The 14857-nt window shown below is 43.3% G+C and overlaps 1 protein-coding gene across 1 annotated transcript in view; it reads left to right on the top strand.

Annotated features, from left to right (window-relative positions):
• The window catches only part of ABCD2 (ATP binding cassette subfamily D member 2), an 80767-nt gene that overhangs the window by 47827 nt on the left and 18083 nt on the right, over window positions 1–14857 (top strand). The window contains exon 9 of the mRNA XM_014522111.2: window positions 10673–10818. Coding sequence (XP_014377597.2) covers window positions 10673–10818 — 146 coding nt within the window. The remainder of the gene's footprint in view (window positions 1–10672; window positions 10819–14857) is intronic.

A 14857-nucleotide genomic window follows, 5' to 3' on the forward strand; every position in this document is an offset into this window, starting at 1 on the left:
ATAGGGGTCCACCCTTGGGCTCTCCCATTAATCAGTTCTCTCACACCAGGCTTGCCTAGAGCCCCACAGATTTTGTACCAAACAGTCCTTTACTACACTGGGCTCAGAGCCCCTCCAGGGTCAGCTCTATTCCCTGGGCTTTCCCAGGCTTTCCCTCAGTCACCTATGCTTTCAACAGTTCTATTCAGGGGGACTACCTAGCCCCTCTGTAGGCCCACAGACTCCAAGGCACTTCTGCTCAGGATGGCCTGTGTCTTCTCTGGGCCTTTGTTTACCCAACCTCTCTCAATAGGCCATCCTGGCCCCTCTCTTGGGTCCCTGTCTACACAGCCCCCCCGCCCCCCCACTATAAGCTGGACTTTCCACAGCCCCAGGTCTTCAGCCCCCTTCACTTCCCCATAATTCTTGCCCTGACCTCCAGATGTTACTGGAGCAGCAGTGCTCAGGACAGGAGATATTCAGCCTTCGGCTCCCCAGTTGCAACTGCCAAATCTGCTCTCAGGTCTGGTCTTATACCCAGGCTGCCCAGCCCTCCGCCAATCAGGCAGCCTCCTGGCTGCCATGTGACTGCCTGCTTGGGTCTGCTCCCATCTGCAGGCTGGTCTGCAGCCTGCTTAAGCCCTTAAAGTGGCAAGCACCCAAAGGTGTACTGTCACAATTTGGAATTAAATTTTCTATGCCAGATGGTTTCCTCAGGCTGGTTATTTCTGTTAAAACTATTCTGTGTTTTCAAAGGCACCAAGAAAATGATGTTAAAAAAAATTCTAGTCACATTTTCAGTTGTTTTGTGCTTTGGAGCAGAGCCTTGAAATCTGGAAGGGTATTAGGGGTTTGTTGGTTACTGTCCCATGTGAACACCTGCCCAAATGTAGCTAAGTTTATAAGCCTTTGAAAAACTGCAGCCCAGTAGAGGCTATTTAGATTTTCAGTAGCTCCATTTCCTGGAGATTATATCTACAGAGTATCTGCTCCAGCCTGGGACTGCACAGGAGTGTGCCTGCAATTGCAGCCGCAGGCTGTTTTTGGACCAGGCACATGAACTGAGCCTAGAGAGACTGCCTGAGCCCATTCAGTTTTCTGCTGAAAGGAGAAAAAGCAGACTAAGCAGCGATGGGAGTTTAGATTGGGATAAGGAGACCAGGAGTGAAATCTGCTGGGGAGGAGGTAGGACAAGGATTGAATGGACAATTAGACTGGGTCAGGGAGCTGAAGTAGAAATTGAGCCTGGCTAAGCAAGGAGACTAGGACTAGAGTCTTAGAGGGGAAGTGGGGCAGTGGAGAGGGCTGGGGATGCAGCTGGATGTGGGGAAACTAAGATCAAATGAGGAAGTAGGGGATGAGACTGGGACTAGCTGGGTGAGATCCAGTGGGGTGAAGAGGACAAGTTGAGTGAAGAAGACAGCCCTGTTGAGGAGCCAGGTTCTTGGGGTAGAATTGGCACTGAGATGATATGAGGAGCATGTGAAGAGAGAAGGGAACTGGAAGCTGTTGGAAATGGGGAATATGGACTAGGAATTGGACTGGAGGCTATTGTTAGTAAGATACTGGATGAAGACCGGGCCTGGGGATACTGGAGTTTTCTGGGCAAGGTGTACAGAAATAGGAGTGAATGGTAGACTGAGAGAGGGTGTCCAGAAATGCAAACCCAAGACTTGCTGTGTACTGGGATTAGAAGCTGAAGACATTATGACTGGGACAAGTTAAATGAGAAGTCCTGAGATGGAGGCAAGAATAGGAAAGGGCTGGTAAAAAGGGCTCATGCTTGGCAGGAATGGGCATAGGAGCTGGTGTCCATTGGCGCACATGGAGTGCCTGGAATGGAACTCCTAGACTCCTGTGTCTCACCATTCCTGTGATACCAGCATATATGTGAAGCCCACTGGTAAAATGGGGCATCACCCTTTAGGGCCAGTCCACAGAGAGGATAATGATTTGCTTGTGCTATCAGTTATACACCATTAGCTTAAATGGCAGAGGTCTGTATGATGGATCTAAAGGAGTGGCTCCCAACCTTTTTTAGACTTGAGACACATCTCCATAACTTTTCTGAATTTGGCATCACCTTGGTTGAGAACCACTGTTCTTAGGTCTCAGCTGCTTTACTATGGAAAATTTAGAAAAACAATTTAAAATTAACTTTTTACTGAAAAAACATCTCTGTCTACATACTTTATGAGTATGAATATGGGGGTTAACTATTTGCTTCTCAAGAGTTGTGTTAAAAGATAGAATTGATCTAAACTGAATGTTCATCAAATGTCTGCTTCACACTGGGTACATCTACATGTGCAATTAAAGTGATGCAATAAACTCCTCAGCTGTTTGAGCCAGAGGAAACTGCTCCTGGGTGCAGCATCTACACATACAGCCAGGACAGTGGCAATTTGAGCCAGGATGGAGCAGGCCCCTGGTTGGTTGGGTTGACTGGGTGCAATGTATGCCCGCAATCAGCATCCACACGTACATTTCAGCATGGTAAATTACTCTGCCGTAAGATATTACTGTCCCAGGGAGCACTATCTTACGGCACAGTTAATTAATTTACTGCACCCTAATACTGGCACATGTATAGACAGTGATGTTTACTGCAGAGTCTACTCCATGATAAAGTTCACATGTAGATGCACCCACTAGGCATCTACACATGCAATTAATGCAATGCAATAAACTGGTGCATATTGTGCTGGAGTTTTTTACTCCCAGGTACCATGTTTACATGTGTACTTGGAACCGCAGTACATTGAGCCAGGTCAGAGCAGCCCTAGCTGGCAAGGGGTCAGGGGGGTCAGCCTGCCAGTTCAGGGCTGCTCTGACTCAGCTCAGTGTCCTGCAGAGAGGCTGGAGCATGAGAGTGCTCCAGTGTGGGGCTAGTCCCTCCACTGAAGCACCCTCATGCCCCAGCCAGCCATGTCAGTGTCTACATGTGTGTTGCTGCGTGCTAACCTATGGCAGTGTTTATTAGTTTACTGTGGCCTAAAAGGGCTGCACGTGTAGATGCTGAGATGTTACTGCAGAGTGAATTTAGTCAACTCTGCAGTAGACATCTTGCTTTAACTGGAGCTGTTTGAACAACAAGAATCTCATCTTGTGAAAATTGCAGAGGGTTTGGATATTTATTTAATTCCTCATTGAACAATAACAACAAAAAACTACTCTGCCCTATTTTATCTCCAGGTACTGTGCTGGCACTACCAGGTGAAACTGCCCCCTGTGCCTCTCTTCATGGGTGGATTTAGGATTTTAAAAAAGGGGGTGCAGGTGGTGCAGTGCCTCGTCACATAACACAACACACATTTTTCTCCCAGTTAAAAAGAAATTAGAAGCTTTACTAATATGCTAGAAATCTAAGACTATATTATTCGGTTCATGATCCAAGCAAAAACAAATATAACCGAGTCTGTAGGAGGCTGATTGCCAGGTCCAGGGTGGAGCAGGCACATGGTATCAGGGGGATACAGCTGGCCACAGACTGAACTGCTCCCTGCCTGCCAACATGTGGGTACTCCACACACTTCACTATTGCCCCAAAGTGCCCTTCACTGCCCTTTATGCCACCTCAAATTTCCCCTGGCATGACTCTGTCCCCTGTTCTCCATCTGAGGCAGGGTTTTTGTGGAGGAAACATGAAATCATGTAGGCAGGTTTAGAATGCACATGCACAAGTGCCAAACTGAGGAGATGCTGGCAGCTTTGGTTCTAAAATGTTCTTGCTTCCAAGTGCTTGACTTTACCACCGTAATAATGTCCCTTTAACAAGTTTTTGCATGTGATTAACACTAATATTAATTTTTTTCAAATATTTTTAAAGTATTGTTTTTCTGAGTCTAAAAAGCAAAGCATTAATGTTCCTTGTACAAAATCTTAAGTATCTCCACCATCTAATGCCCTGTAACATAAAAGAACTTGAAAATTGAAGGCTGCATAGGTATTTATTATTTCTTGACAATGGAGTTTCTTGACAATGGAGTGATTTATTCTAAAAAGTATTCAGTTACTCTTCTCTCCCTCTATAAGGTAAATTTACCATGGACTTGAGTTTTACACTGCTCTGTCCAAGAAGGTTTGGAGAAGGGAGATCCAGCAGAATATTTAAAAGCATGTTCTTCGCTCCTACCTAAAACTAGGAACAAAGGAAACAGTTCTTATAGATGGAGCAAACGATGCCCTCTACACTCCTCTGCCTGCCCCTGCCCAACTCTAACAAGCCCAGAGATATGGTACTGTTTGCTCTATTCTGAACAGAAGCAGCAAATTATGAAGCAACTTATCAAAACTTCTGATCCTACTCTGGGAGGATATAGAATACTAATGTTTCAAGATTAGTCACAAACTATGCTAAGGAAAACAAAGGAACTGAGTGAAATCATAGCATCTCTCAGAGCAGCAAATGTAAGATGCAGATGAGGCTTTCCTTTTAAACTCATCTTCATACATCAGGTACAGCAGTATATTATAAAGGAGGAAAAAAAAGGCCTTAAGATCCATCAGAAACTAAACATAGTGGAAAGCACCCTAGGACTCAGCCTGTGTTTGACACAGGTTGTATGAAGTAATGTTGAATGGCAAACTTAAGCCCAGAAGAAAGAAGGTACCAAAGTACAAGAACAAGAAGACTGGCAGAAGTTACAAAATTAGGGATATTCAAGCAGATCTGAGCAAGTCTGAATAATAGTGCTTGGAAGATGAAAAAGACTATAAGGGGAACAGCACAAGGGAAAAAAGATAAAACTCAGCAATGGTGGGAACTAAAATAGATAGGAAAATAGGAAAGCAAAAGTCTATTTTATGGAGATTGGAACAGGAACTGATGAGATTTTGAATGGTTTCTTTCCTGATTTCAGGGCTATTGCTCTTCCGCGCTGCAGCTTTGGTTTTCACAGGACTCTGTTAAGGGTGAGAAAAGGTCTGGCCAGGGTTCTTATCAATGCCTTTACTTTTTTGTTGTTGGCTAGGTTGGTTATTTAGAGTTAGAAGGCATGAGTTATGGTGCATACAGAGCTCTGATAACTCAGTGGATTAATTTATTCCAGTTAAGATGACCAAGAATTTTATCTATCATCCAGTGAAGACTTAGGTGTGGATGAAAACTACAAGAGCTTCCAGAGGTTCAGTATGTCATGACCCAAGGGTATGATTTTGTATGTTCTTTGGCACTGCAGAATTATTTCCCGCCACGAGGAGCTTTCTTTGCACGGTGCAATTCTCAGTTGCAAAGAGAAAAGCCCGGTGCAAGGGAGTTCCCGCCATTCACATGCAAATTTGTTCCCCACTATTGGCCAGTTCTAAATTATTCCCACGTGGCGGCTAGCGATTGGCTTGCTAGCCGTATAAGAGGCTTGAGTGGTTTCCGCCCAAGTTGGAGGACTCCACAACCATCTGGAGGAGGAGAAGGAGGACTTCACATCTTGTGAAGAACTCTAAGCGCTGCGGAGCCTAACAAACCCAGCATGTGCCTTAAGAAGGATATAGGGGCCTGATCAACCTCTATCCTCTCCCCGTCGCCGCCTAATCCCTCGACGTACCCTGCCCTGCTCGCTCGTTCCACGGAGCCTAGCAAACTCCGTGTGTGTGTGTATCCAGAGCTCTGCCCGAGTTATTTCAAGAGGCTCGAGTTTTTCTACGGGTCTTGTTCGTACGACTTTTGTAACTGCAACTTAAGTGAAGTTTTCTCCTGCCTGCACCGCGACCCTCTACGGTGTAAGTAAAATAATCTTTAATCAACCGCTACACGTCCGTGCCTAATTCTAGTCCGCCGGCCTGCATTCCCCGACCCACGTGCCAGGGCTGCTGGCCACAGCCCGCCGTGCGCCCCCGAAGGCCTCAGACCGCTCCCGGCCCACACACAGTACAAAAAGACCGAAGAGATACAGGTATATTGGGAAAATAACCTTGGGATATAATAAACACCTCATAGCAGCCTTGATTAAGGGAGTATATGCACTATTTATTGCTGTTTGCAATGGTGGTGGGGGGAATCATCTTCTTTAAATGTTCATATAGCAGCTGTGTCTATGACCATGTTTCCCATCTGTGTTTGGCCAGAAGGTTGTAGCCTTTTCTGTCCAATATGGTCCTTGGCACTCTTTCTCTTGACACCTTACTAATCAACTCCTGCTGGTTCCCTGTAGTTCTAAAGTGAGCTGTATCTCTGACCCATTTCTGGTCTGGGTCACCTTAAACATGTCTCTGGCTTTCAGCTATTATCTTTTCCAGGGCAGAGTCTTGTAATTCTCTCCTTCCAGACAGGGGATTCAGGCTGCAATGTATCCTGCTGCAGTTTGCTGTAATCATCTTGGCAAGTCTGTCTTTCTTGAAGGGACAGTGTAATGTTAGTATGAGACAGTAACCATCTGACTTTCACAAAACATGATACTGTTTATTTTTGGATAACACTGTACACAGAAGGTCTATAAAACAATAAATGGACCATACACATGCTAAGCTTATCAGGTGTTACCGATCACGTAGATATATCAGTTCTTTGCTCCAGTGTGCATGATAGGGTGTCACATGAGAGTGATGTCCTTCTTTTGTCAAGCTGGCCACATTATGCAGTTGCCAATTTTCTGTTTGGTACCTTTTCTCATCAAGCTAAAACCAGAATGTGCAGTTTCCCCATGAGGTGTTGGGGAAAAGGTTTCTTCAAACTTGTTTACCTTCTTAGGGATTTGCCTTAATAATCCTCCAGTGATTTTAGTTTATTCAGGAAAGTCTTGTAACTCTTCCCTAGCTCCATCAGAGAACCCACTGATGTCAGATTGTCAACGATAATTAAAGCATGCCTTTAGTGCTATAGTTGCCATTCCTTTCTAGCCTCTTTTCTATAGGTGATATGCTTACACTTTCTACTGAGAAAACTACACAGTCATTGGTGTGATTTTTTTTTTTTCTGTCTTTGATACCAGATTGTAATTGTATGCCTTGAAAATTTCATACTCTGTGCTTCCTCCCTTGTAAACTGTTTGTGGGTGCAAGCTGATTCCATTCCATTTTGGTAACTGATCTACCTGAAATATTTAGATGTTCTTGGACAGTTTTGTGCGTGAGGAGAGGAGAGTTTAGCATAGGTTATTTTAAACACAGATCAATTATTTATGTCTCCAGAAGGGTTCTAGAAACCTTAGCTGGCCCTAAAAACCCCATGAACTACATAGAGTAGAATTGACTAATGCTACTGCTCTTTGAATACGCAGTGTTAAATACAGTGTTATTTATTTCCTCTATCTTCAATTTTTTTTAAAAAATGGTATCGCATTCTTTTATGGTAGGGCAGAGGTAGGTATCTGTGAGAGAACTAGCAGCCCTACAAGACTTTTTTATTTATAACATTTTTAATCGTGCTGTAAGGTGCTTTGTCTGTTTATTTAATCAGTTCTAGTGAAATGCTAATAAGGAGCATACACCACCTTAGTTTATAGTTGTAGGCTGCAGTCTGCCGATCATGGATTGGCCTCATCAGCCATCTTTGGACCCACAGATAAGACAGTCATCCTCAACTGCAAGGGATTGCTGAAGAAGTTGTAGTGTGTGGCCTTCTAATGCATTCAGCATCTAACACTGCTCTCGGTGAAATCAATGGGAGCTTTGATACGACCTGTAGGAAAGAGCTACTGAATATCCTGCAAAAAAGAAGCAAAAGGATTATAGCACCATTACTTCTCTTACCTAGAGAAGTTACCTCCTACTGCACCCAAAGAAGCTATCTTCAGAGGCTGTGAAATATTTTTTTTTTTCAGAACTTGAACCCAGTGGCCCAGGCTAAAATGAAAAACGCCATGTTTTTTTGGACGTGGGCATTGAGACATCAGTAATGATTGGCTAAACTGAGGATAATGTTTCAGGACAAAACATTTGGTTATCTGAATTCAGATCAAAGAAATAATGGAAACAGTATTAAAAAGGGACTTTTATATGGTATGCTGTCAACAGAATGACTCGGGCAGAAGCCAACTGTTGCTATGCCCAGTAAGTATGTGCTTCTCTCTACTTAGCATCTAGCTATCGTACACCTCCTATTATGGTAGCAACTGAGCACTTCACTGCTTTGATGCACCTTACAACACCCCAATGATGGGGAAAGTACTATTATCCCCATATGACTAATGGGGAAATGAGGCAATGAGAAGTTATGTGATATGCCCGAGGTCACACAAGAATTGTGCGGCAGAGCAGGGAATGGTACTCAGGGCTCTCAAGTCCCCTCAGGCCAATACTCCAAATGTGAAACCATGCCTTCTCCTATGCTGTGAGTTACTGGCATGTGCATCTCTGCCATAATGGCTGTGTTCAGGTTAGATCTTACAATCTACATATGGTGAAGGGCACTCAGTGACAGAGTATGGGAAGCCACAAGGAAAAGCCAGTTGCTACAGGAAGTGATGCTGGTGAGTCAGTAAGTGCCTGGTACTTTGAGATATGATGGTGCTGAGTGCACTATCATTCAAAAGTCAATTAAAAGTGAGCTGCTAAGAGGCCGTGGCTATTAAAGATTCCATGTTGTTATTCACTAGAGGAGTGCCCCAACCAAATTACTGTTGGGGTAATGCATTTCACCCATCTCAGCCCTTCCTGTAGTTTCAATTAATTATGCCAAGGCTGTCCAACTTCTAAGCAGTCGGTAGCCACATGCCTCACAGTGCACACAAATGGGGGCTGCGTGCCCCATAGGCTGCACACTGTATGGATGTTCCCCACCCTGCTGCACTGGAATCCTCTGTCCTTGCACTCAGTGCAAACTACACACCTGCACAGGGTGAGCACACAAGACAGAAGCTGGAGGATAGACAGGTAGCCTGGAGAGTTGCTGTTACAGCCAGAGCAATAGGGGGAGTAGCAGCCGAGTGGGAGCTTGGCGGGGGGACCCAGTGTAACCCCTTGTGGGCCTTATGCAGTGCACGGGCTGCCAGGTGGAAAGACTTGATTTATGCTATTGTTATTCAGTAAGCTGTAGTGTACTGTTGGGGTGCCACGCACTTCAGGGGTGGGTGAAATGATTCCTATGTGAGCAGTGAAAACACATCCCTGGGATTTTTTGCTGGAGGGTGCTATGCAAATATATTAGATTGTTGCTTTGGAAATTACATCATATTTTATGTTTACAATATTCAGATTAATGAAAAGTTTTCTGCCTTTTTCAGTAGCATTCACTCCACAGTACAGTGCAGTGCCTTGTTCAACCCACAGTAGGCAGCAAAACTATAACATTAAAAAATAGCAAAGAGGATCACCAGCTCTACATATGATTTGTGGTCATGGTGTTGTTCCATCTGGGTCTCTGCCCACAGCAGGAAAATGATCAAATGGTTGTCAGCAACTCATATTTTCTGCTGTTTCCACTCTCAAACAGAGGACATTTTAATTGCACGTATAAACAGGACAACACCACTTTCAGCAGCATCTCAGACTGTGCCATTGAGATGTAGTAGAGTGATACTAATGAATGTTAATATATACAGTACAAGGCTTTAGCCTTGTATTTCTATAGCTGTCAGTGTCACAAATTCCTTCCTGTAGTGTGCACTGATGGATCTCAAAACCAATGTGCTGAAGGAAGCCAAAAAGGCAAGCAGTCTCTGCCAGGCTAAATTTAAAGCTCTCTCTAAACTGTCCCTTAGAAGGGAGGGGCTGGGGAGCTCTGGAGTTTCCACCCCACAGATCCTGAAATCTGCAGAGAAGGAACTGCCCCTGCTGTAAAACTATTCTTGATAATAATCCACAGAGGCGAGAGTTCCTTGTGTGGATTGCTGGCCACATCTTGCTGCTGGCTCCTCTTGCTCCTTTCTTCACACACAGGAGTCACCCTGCTGTTGGCAGTTGATCATTGGCTTCTGCAGAGCACCCTAGGGAGTTTACACAGCTCCCAGAATGGAAATTATGAATTGTTGTGTGGGAATAGGATAGCCTTCTGACCATGCCTCCACTGCCCCATAATGCAGGCAGCAGAGATGGCTATAAGGCTTCCTCTGAGAAGGTGTTCTACAGCCTGGTTTAGAGGGAATGTGAGGGATATGGCTGGCAGAGGCAAGGGTAATTCAGGATGAAACATGGCATTGCAGGGATTCTGCGCAGCACCAGGACCCATGGCCATCTGGGGAGTCAGTTGTGGTTTAGATAAACCTCCTGTGCTGTCTGAGTTATGCTTAGGGCTTATTCAGTCCCCCATCTCTTTAGAGTAGCCAAGGACCTGGAGAGTGCAAAGGTACCTCCTTCACCTCACAGGTCCTTTGGCTTGAGGGTTCCAGGCTGCAGCCCCATCTGACATCTCACCAAGTTATTCTGGTCATTCTCTGTTGATGCACGTATGTTGAACTGAAATTTTAAAATGTGAATAGACACAATGTGGATATGCAGTACTTAATACAGTGCAGAATTGCAGATTTCTGAACTCACATAAAATACAGGCCAGGGGATGGATGTTTATTCTGCCTTTGTTTTCGTGCTAATGATATCCATGTTGCTCCACTGTAATCAGCTTCTATGTAAACAAGTCATTGTCCCTAGAGTAAGTTTAGAAAAACATTCACTCACAGCATGTTACAGATAATTATAGTTTTAGCAACACAGTGTTTAAGTCATTATCCACTGCTCATAGAACATCAGCAAGATGCACAAAATAGCACGGGGGAAACACGACTTGGTATTAGATTACTAGCTTCCTTTTGTTGTTTTACAGGCCCTATATGTCCATTGGAACACTACGCGATCAAGTTATTTATCCTGATTCAGTAGATGACATGCATGAAAAAGGATATCAAGACCAGGATCTGGAATGTATCCTACAAATTGTTCATCTATATCACATAGTTCAGAGAGAAGGAGGTAGGTCCCATATTTTTGTAAAGAACTTATAACGCCCCCCTCCCCCCAAATATCTCTCAAGCAGGTATTTACATCTTAGCACAACCACGGACTGTCAGGTGGGACAATATGGTCTTACTGTTTCTTTGTATTCTATTGTCAGTCTTCTGCTGTCAGTCGATCTCACGGGTGGACAAAATGTGGCCCGCGGGCCAGATGCAGCCCACCAGACTATTCTATCCAGCCTGCAGGGCCCTAAAAAATTTAGAAAATTAATATTTATCTGCCCCTGGCTGCCTGTCATGCGGCCCTCCATGACTTGCCAAAACTCAGTAAGTGGCCCTCCACCTGAAATAATTGCCTGCCCCTGGTCTATCTGTTATCTCTCTTATTATACTTAAGCAGTAAACTCTATTGGGCAGGCCTCTGCTTAGTTTATTCAGGGCTTCACATCATAGGGACTTAAGTAGGCCATTTAGGTACCACAGTAATACAAATAATAATAGTGTCATATAATGCCAACATTAGGCCAACTTCTTTCACACTTGTCTTAAAACACTGTAACTCCATTGATTCTACAAGATATAAGTGAGAGGAGAATCAAGTCCATTATCATCTGTCAGTGCCTGACCAAAGCAAGCACAGATGAAGTAACATCCTCTATCAGCATCACCAGACCGAACTAGTTAAAAATAACTGAACTGCCACTAGAATCTGAATGTTTACCCCTTGCAGTATAAATTGCCATGGTATTCCCAGTATTCCTGAATCTAAGAATAGGGAGCAGTACACATACCTCACTGCAGTAAATGTCAAGATATTAATGGTTCCTGTTGCATCTAGGAAGCTGGAACATTTGATGGGCTTGTTTTTCAAACCCTGCAGATAGTTTTCATAGTTCTGGTTGCAACAGTCACTAATTTATAATTTGGATTTACTTCCTGCATTATGCTTTTTATAGTGGATTTATGACAGCTGCATTAGCATTTAAGAAGCAAAAAGATACTAGGGAAGAGACTTCAGAATGCCTGGTCATGCAGCTGCTGCTTTCTGCCTATCAGTGCTCCTTCAGGCCCACTGTCGGCACTTTAGGAACAATTGCATTGTAATACATATTGTCTTGGAGACTAAATGTATCATTCTCCCACTATAATTCACTTTAGTAGCTCAAGCAGAAGTTTCAAGCCCATTTTTTAATTTTAATTCTCCAACTGGAGTCCATTACTCTGTTAAAAGACCAGAAGATTGGTTTTGTTTGCAAAACCTATATACGAACTTGAACTACATGATCAACTTTTCTATTGTACTCTGGATTGGGGGGTTGTCATTTTTTATTTTTTTTTTGTCTGTGGTATAACATCACTTTCCATACTAACTGCATGTTCCATCTACAATCCTACACATTTGGATTTTAATTCTGATTAATGTTGCTGACATTTAAGAATGCAATTGTTGCCGACCCAGACCTATAATAGTCTGGGGTACGTGGATGTTAGCCTCTTCAAATAAATATTAAATAAACCCCCCCCCTCAGAGTAAATAAATATGTGTTCACCCAATCACATTCAGCATTCACACCAATTAATACAACATAATGGTGGAAAAAATTGATATCAGAGGGCTAAACCTGTAAAATATGAAAAATGGGTAGCAGGGCTCTACCAACTAAATTTAGACTGTAAATAGAACTGTTCATTTCCCAATTTAGTTTCTATAACTGAAACAGAGCCACAATCAGGGGCAGTGAATGCTCTGGCTAGAGCAGGCAGCCAGGGAAGGGACCCTGGGGAGAAGGTGGGGAGGAAGTAATGAAAACAAATATTTGGAATAAACAGAGAGGTGAATAGGAAGGACAGTTTCGTAGTTTCCCTGCTTTCTGTGCCATCCTGCCACTTATGAACTGTTTTCACAGTGGAAGGATATGACACAATGAGTTAACATTTCAGTTTTTCAAACATTGAATACATTGATTTCCATGTAAACAGCTGTACTGTAAGAGCAGTAAAGCACCCAGTGGCTTGCATGCCTAGGTTGTGAATGTTGGCCTTGGTGTCTTGCAGAGCACAAGGCCTTCAGACTACTACACAATTTGCAGGTGCCAGTAAGTGCATGCCCAGCTGTGGCTACAGTGTTATAACCAGCACATGCAGGTGAAGTGGTTGCAATGCCCCACCTAAAGAGGAGCTATTGTTTTGCATTAGTGTTATACACTGTCAGGTATGCAGTCCAGATCTGAATAAAACTGTAGGGTTGGAAGGGACCTCAGGGGTCAGAGCTAGTCCAGCCCCCTACACAATACAGGTAAACAATTCCTGTTACTCCCTGAAAGGCACGTGACATTACATTTCTTTACAAACAGTATTTCTCATTTAAATTTTTCTGTTGTCTCCTTGTCCTTCACATACTACCCCGTTTCAGATTTCCCTTGCTGTATTATGCCCTTATTAGATTGTTAACTCCTCAGGACATGGCCCTGTTGTGCTTCAGTTGGCTGTGAATGCTGTATATACATAATAAAGTCCTGTAAGTCTTTGCATTTCATTCCCTAAGGGCAGGGATGAGAGAGCCATATACAGCTTGTAGTAAGCAAGCCTGATTCTGATCTCTCTTACACCAGAGTAACTCAGTTGTCGTCAACAGAACTACTTCTGATTTACATCAGTCAAAGCATGATAAAAATTTGGCCCAGCAAGTGCAGCTTTACAGAACTCTCTTGGTAAAACTTAGCAGCAGTGTACAAACTACACAGTAGGGGGAAACCAGTCAGAAAGGCCCAAGTACTTCTCCCTTTCCTGCCCATGGTAGAACTCCCTTGAACTTCAGTGGATCTGAGAGATGAGACAAAGTGGGTGGAAGAGATGAAGAGAAATGGTTTTAACACTCAATATGTGTATTAAAAATGTGCAACTCTTTAAGTAGGCAAAGAAGAATGTAAGAGGAAAAGCAGTTCCTGAAGTCCAAGTTCAGCAGACATGTTCCATTATGCTAGGAGCTGAAATTATTTCCTACAGAACCCCTATCATTATTTTCCATACCTGTGGGTGTCAAGTGAACATTTTAACCAGCTTGCTGGTAGTCATCTTACACCAGCATTTACCTTAGTACTGAATTTGATCCAGGATGGGCAAAAGTGGCCCTGGTCCATGTAAGATGTTCTATTCAGATATGCTTTAAGTGGGACAGCATTTCTATAAGGAGGTGTGATAATAGTGTTTTTTATAAAACCCACCTGCAGTCCTACTGTGGTGCTCTGGGGACCATGCAGTAATTTCATACAAGATGAATGTAACAAGCAAGGCCACATTCAATATCCAAGATATGTGCAACAATCTAGAATAAAAACAATATAGATGTATGATAACTTTGTGTCAGTGGGTCTTCAATTTACTAGAATTCACTTCTATTTTAAAACGTGTGTGTATTTAATAAGTATCAGAGAGATGTTAGTTATGTTAATCTGAAGTCGGGCAGAAGGTAGGGTAGAGATGCATCAGTTATATAGCGTATTATACAGTAATTGACTATTCATTTAATCTGTAACGTGCATCTCTACCCTGCCTTTTGCCTAGCAAGCATCAATAATCACATTGCAGCCTGTGGCCAGGGGCAGATCTTGGGGGATGGGAGAGAGGTACAGTGATGCAATCACACCCCTCCTTTGATTCCACCCAAAGTGTAAAACCAACTGCCTGGGAGTGGCAACAGCATCATTTTGGTTCAGGCATCAGTGAGGGAATCACTTGAGTGCATGGCTCTTCATAATCTACCTGATTCCTTCTGAACTCTTCATTCCACAGGTGTCAGCAAACCTCTCTCCCTTTTAATGTTTTTGATGTTCTGTTAATCAAGTTATCCTTTCTTAGTCAATTCTGCAATCTGTTAGTGGCTTCAGGTAATGTAACTTCCATTTCACAGCCTTGCAGTCTGTTGTAACTCTTGCTAAAACCAGTAACTCAAGTGAGGAAATAACATTCAGTGAAGCATTGGATGCACTGTCAAGATTCTCAGGAAGGTTAGATTTTGTTTTATGAATCTGAAAAGAGACTATAGTTAATACTAA

The sequence above is a fragment of the Alligator sinensis genome, unplaced genomic scaffold, assembly GCF_000455745.1.
Source record: "Alligator sinensis unplaced genomic scaffold, ASM45574v1 scaffold9_1, whole genome shotgun sequence".
In the NCBI taxonomy this organism is placed as follows: domain Eukaryota; kingdom Metazoa; phylum Chordata; order Crocodylia; family Alligatoridae; genus Alligator; species Alligator sinensis.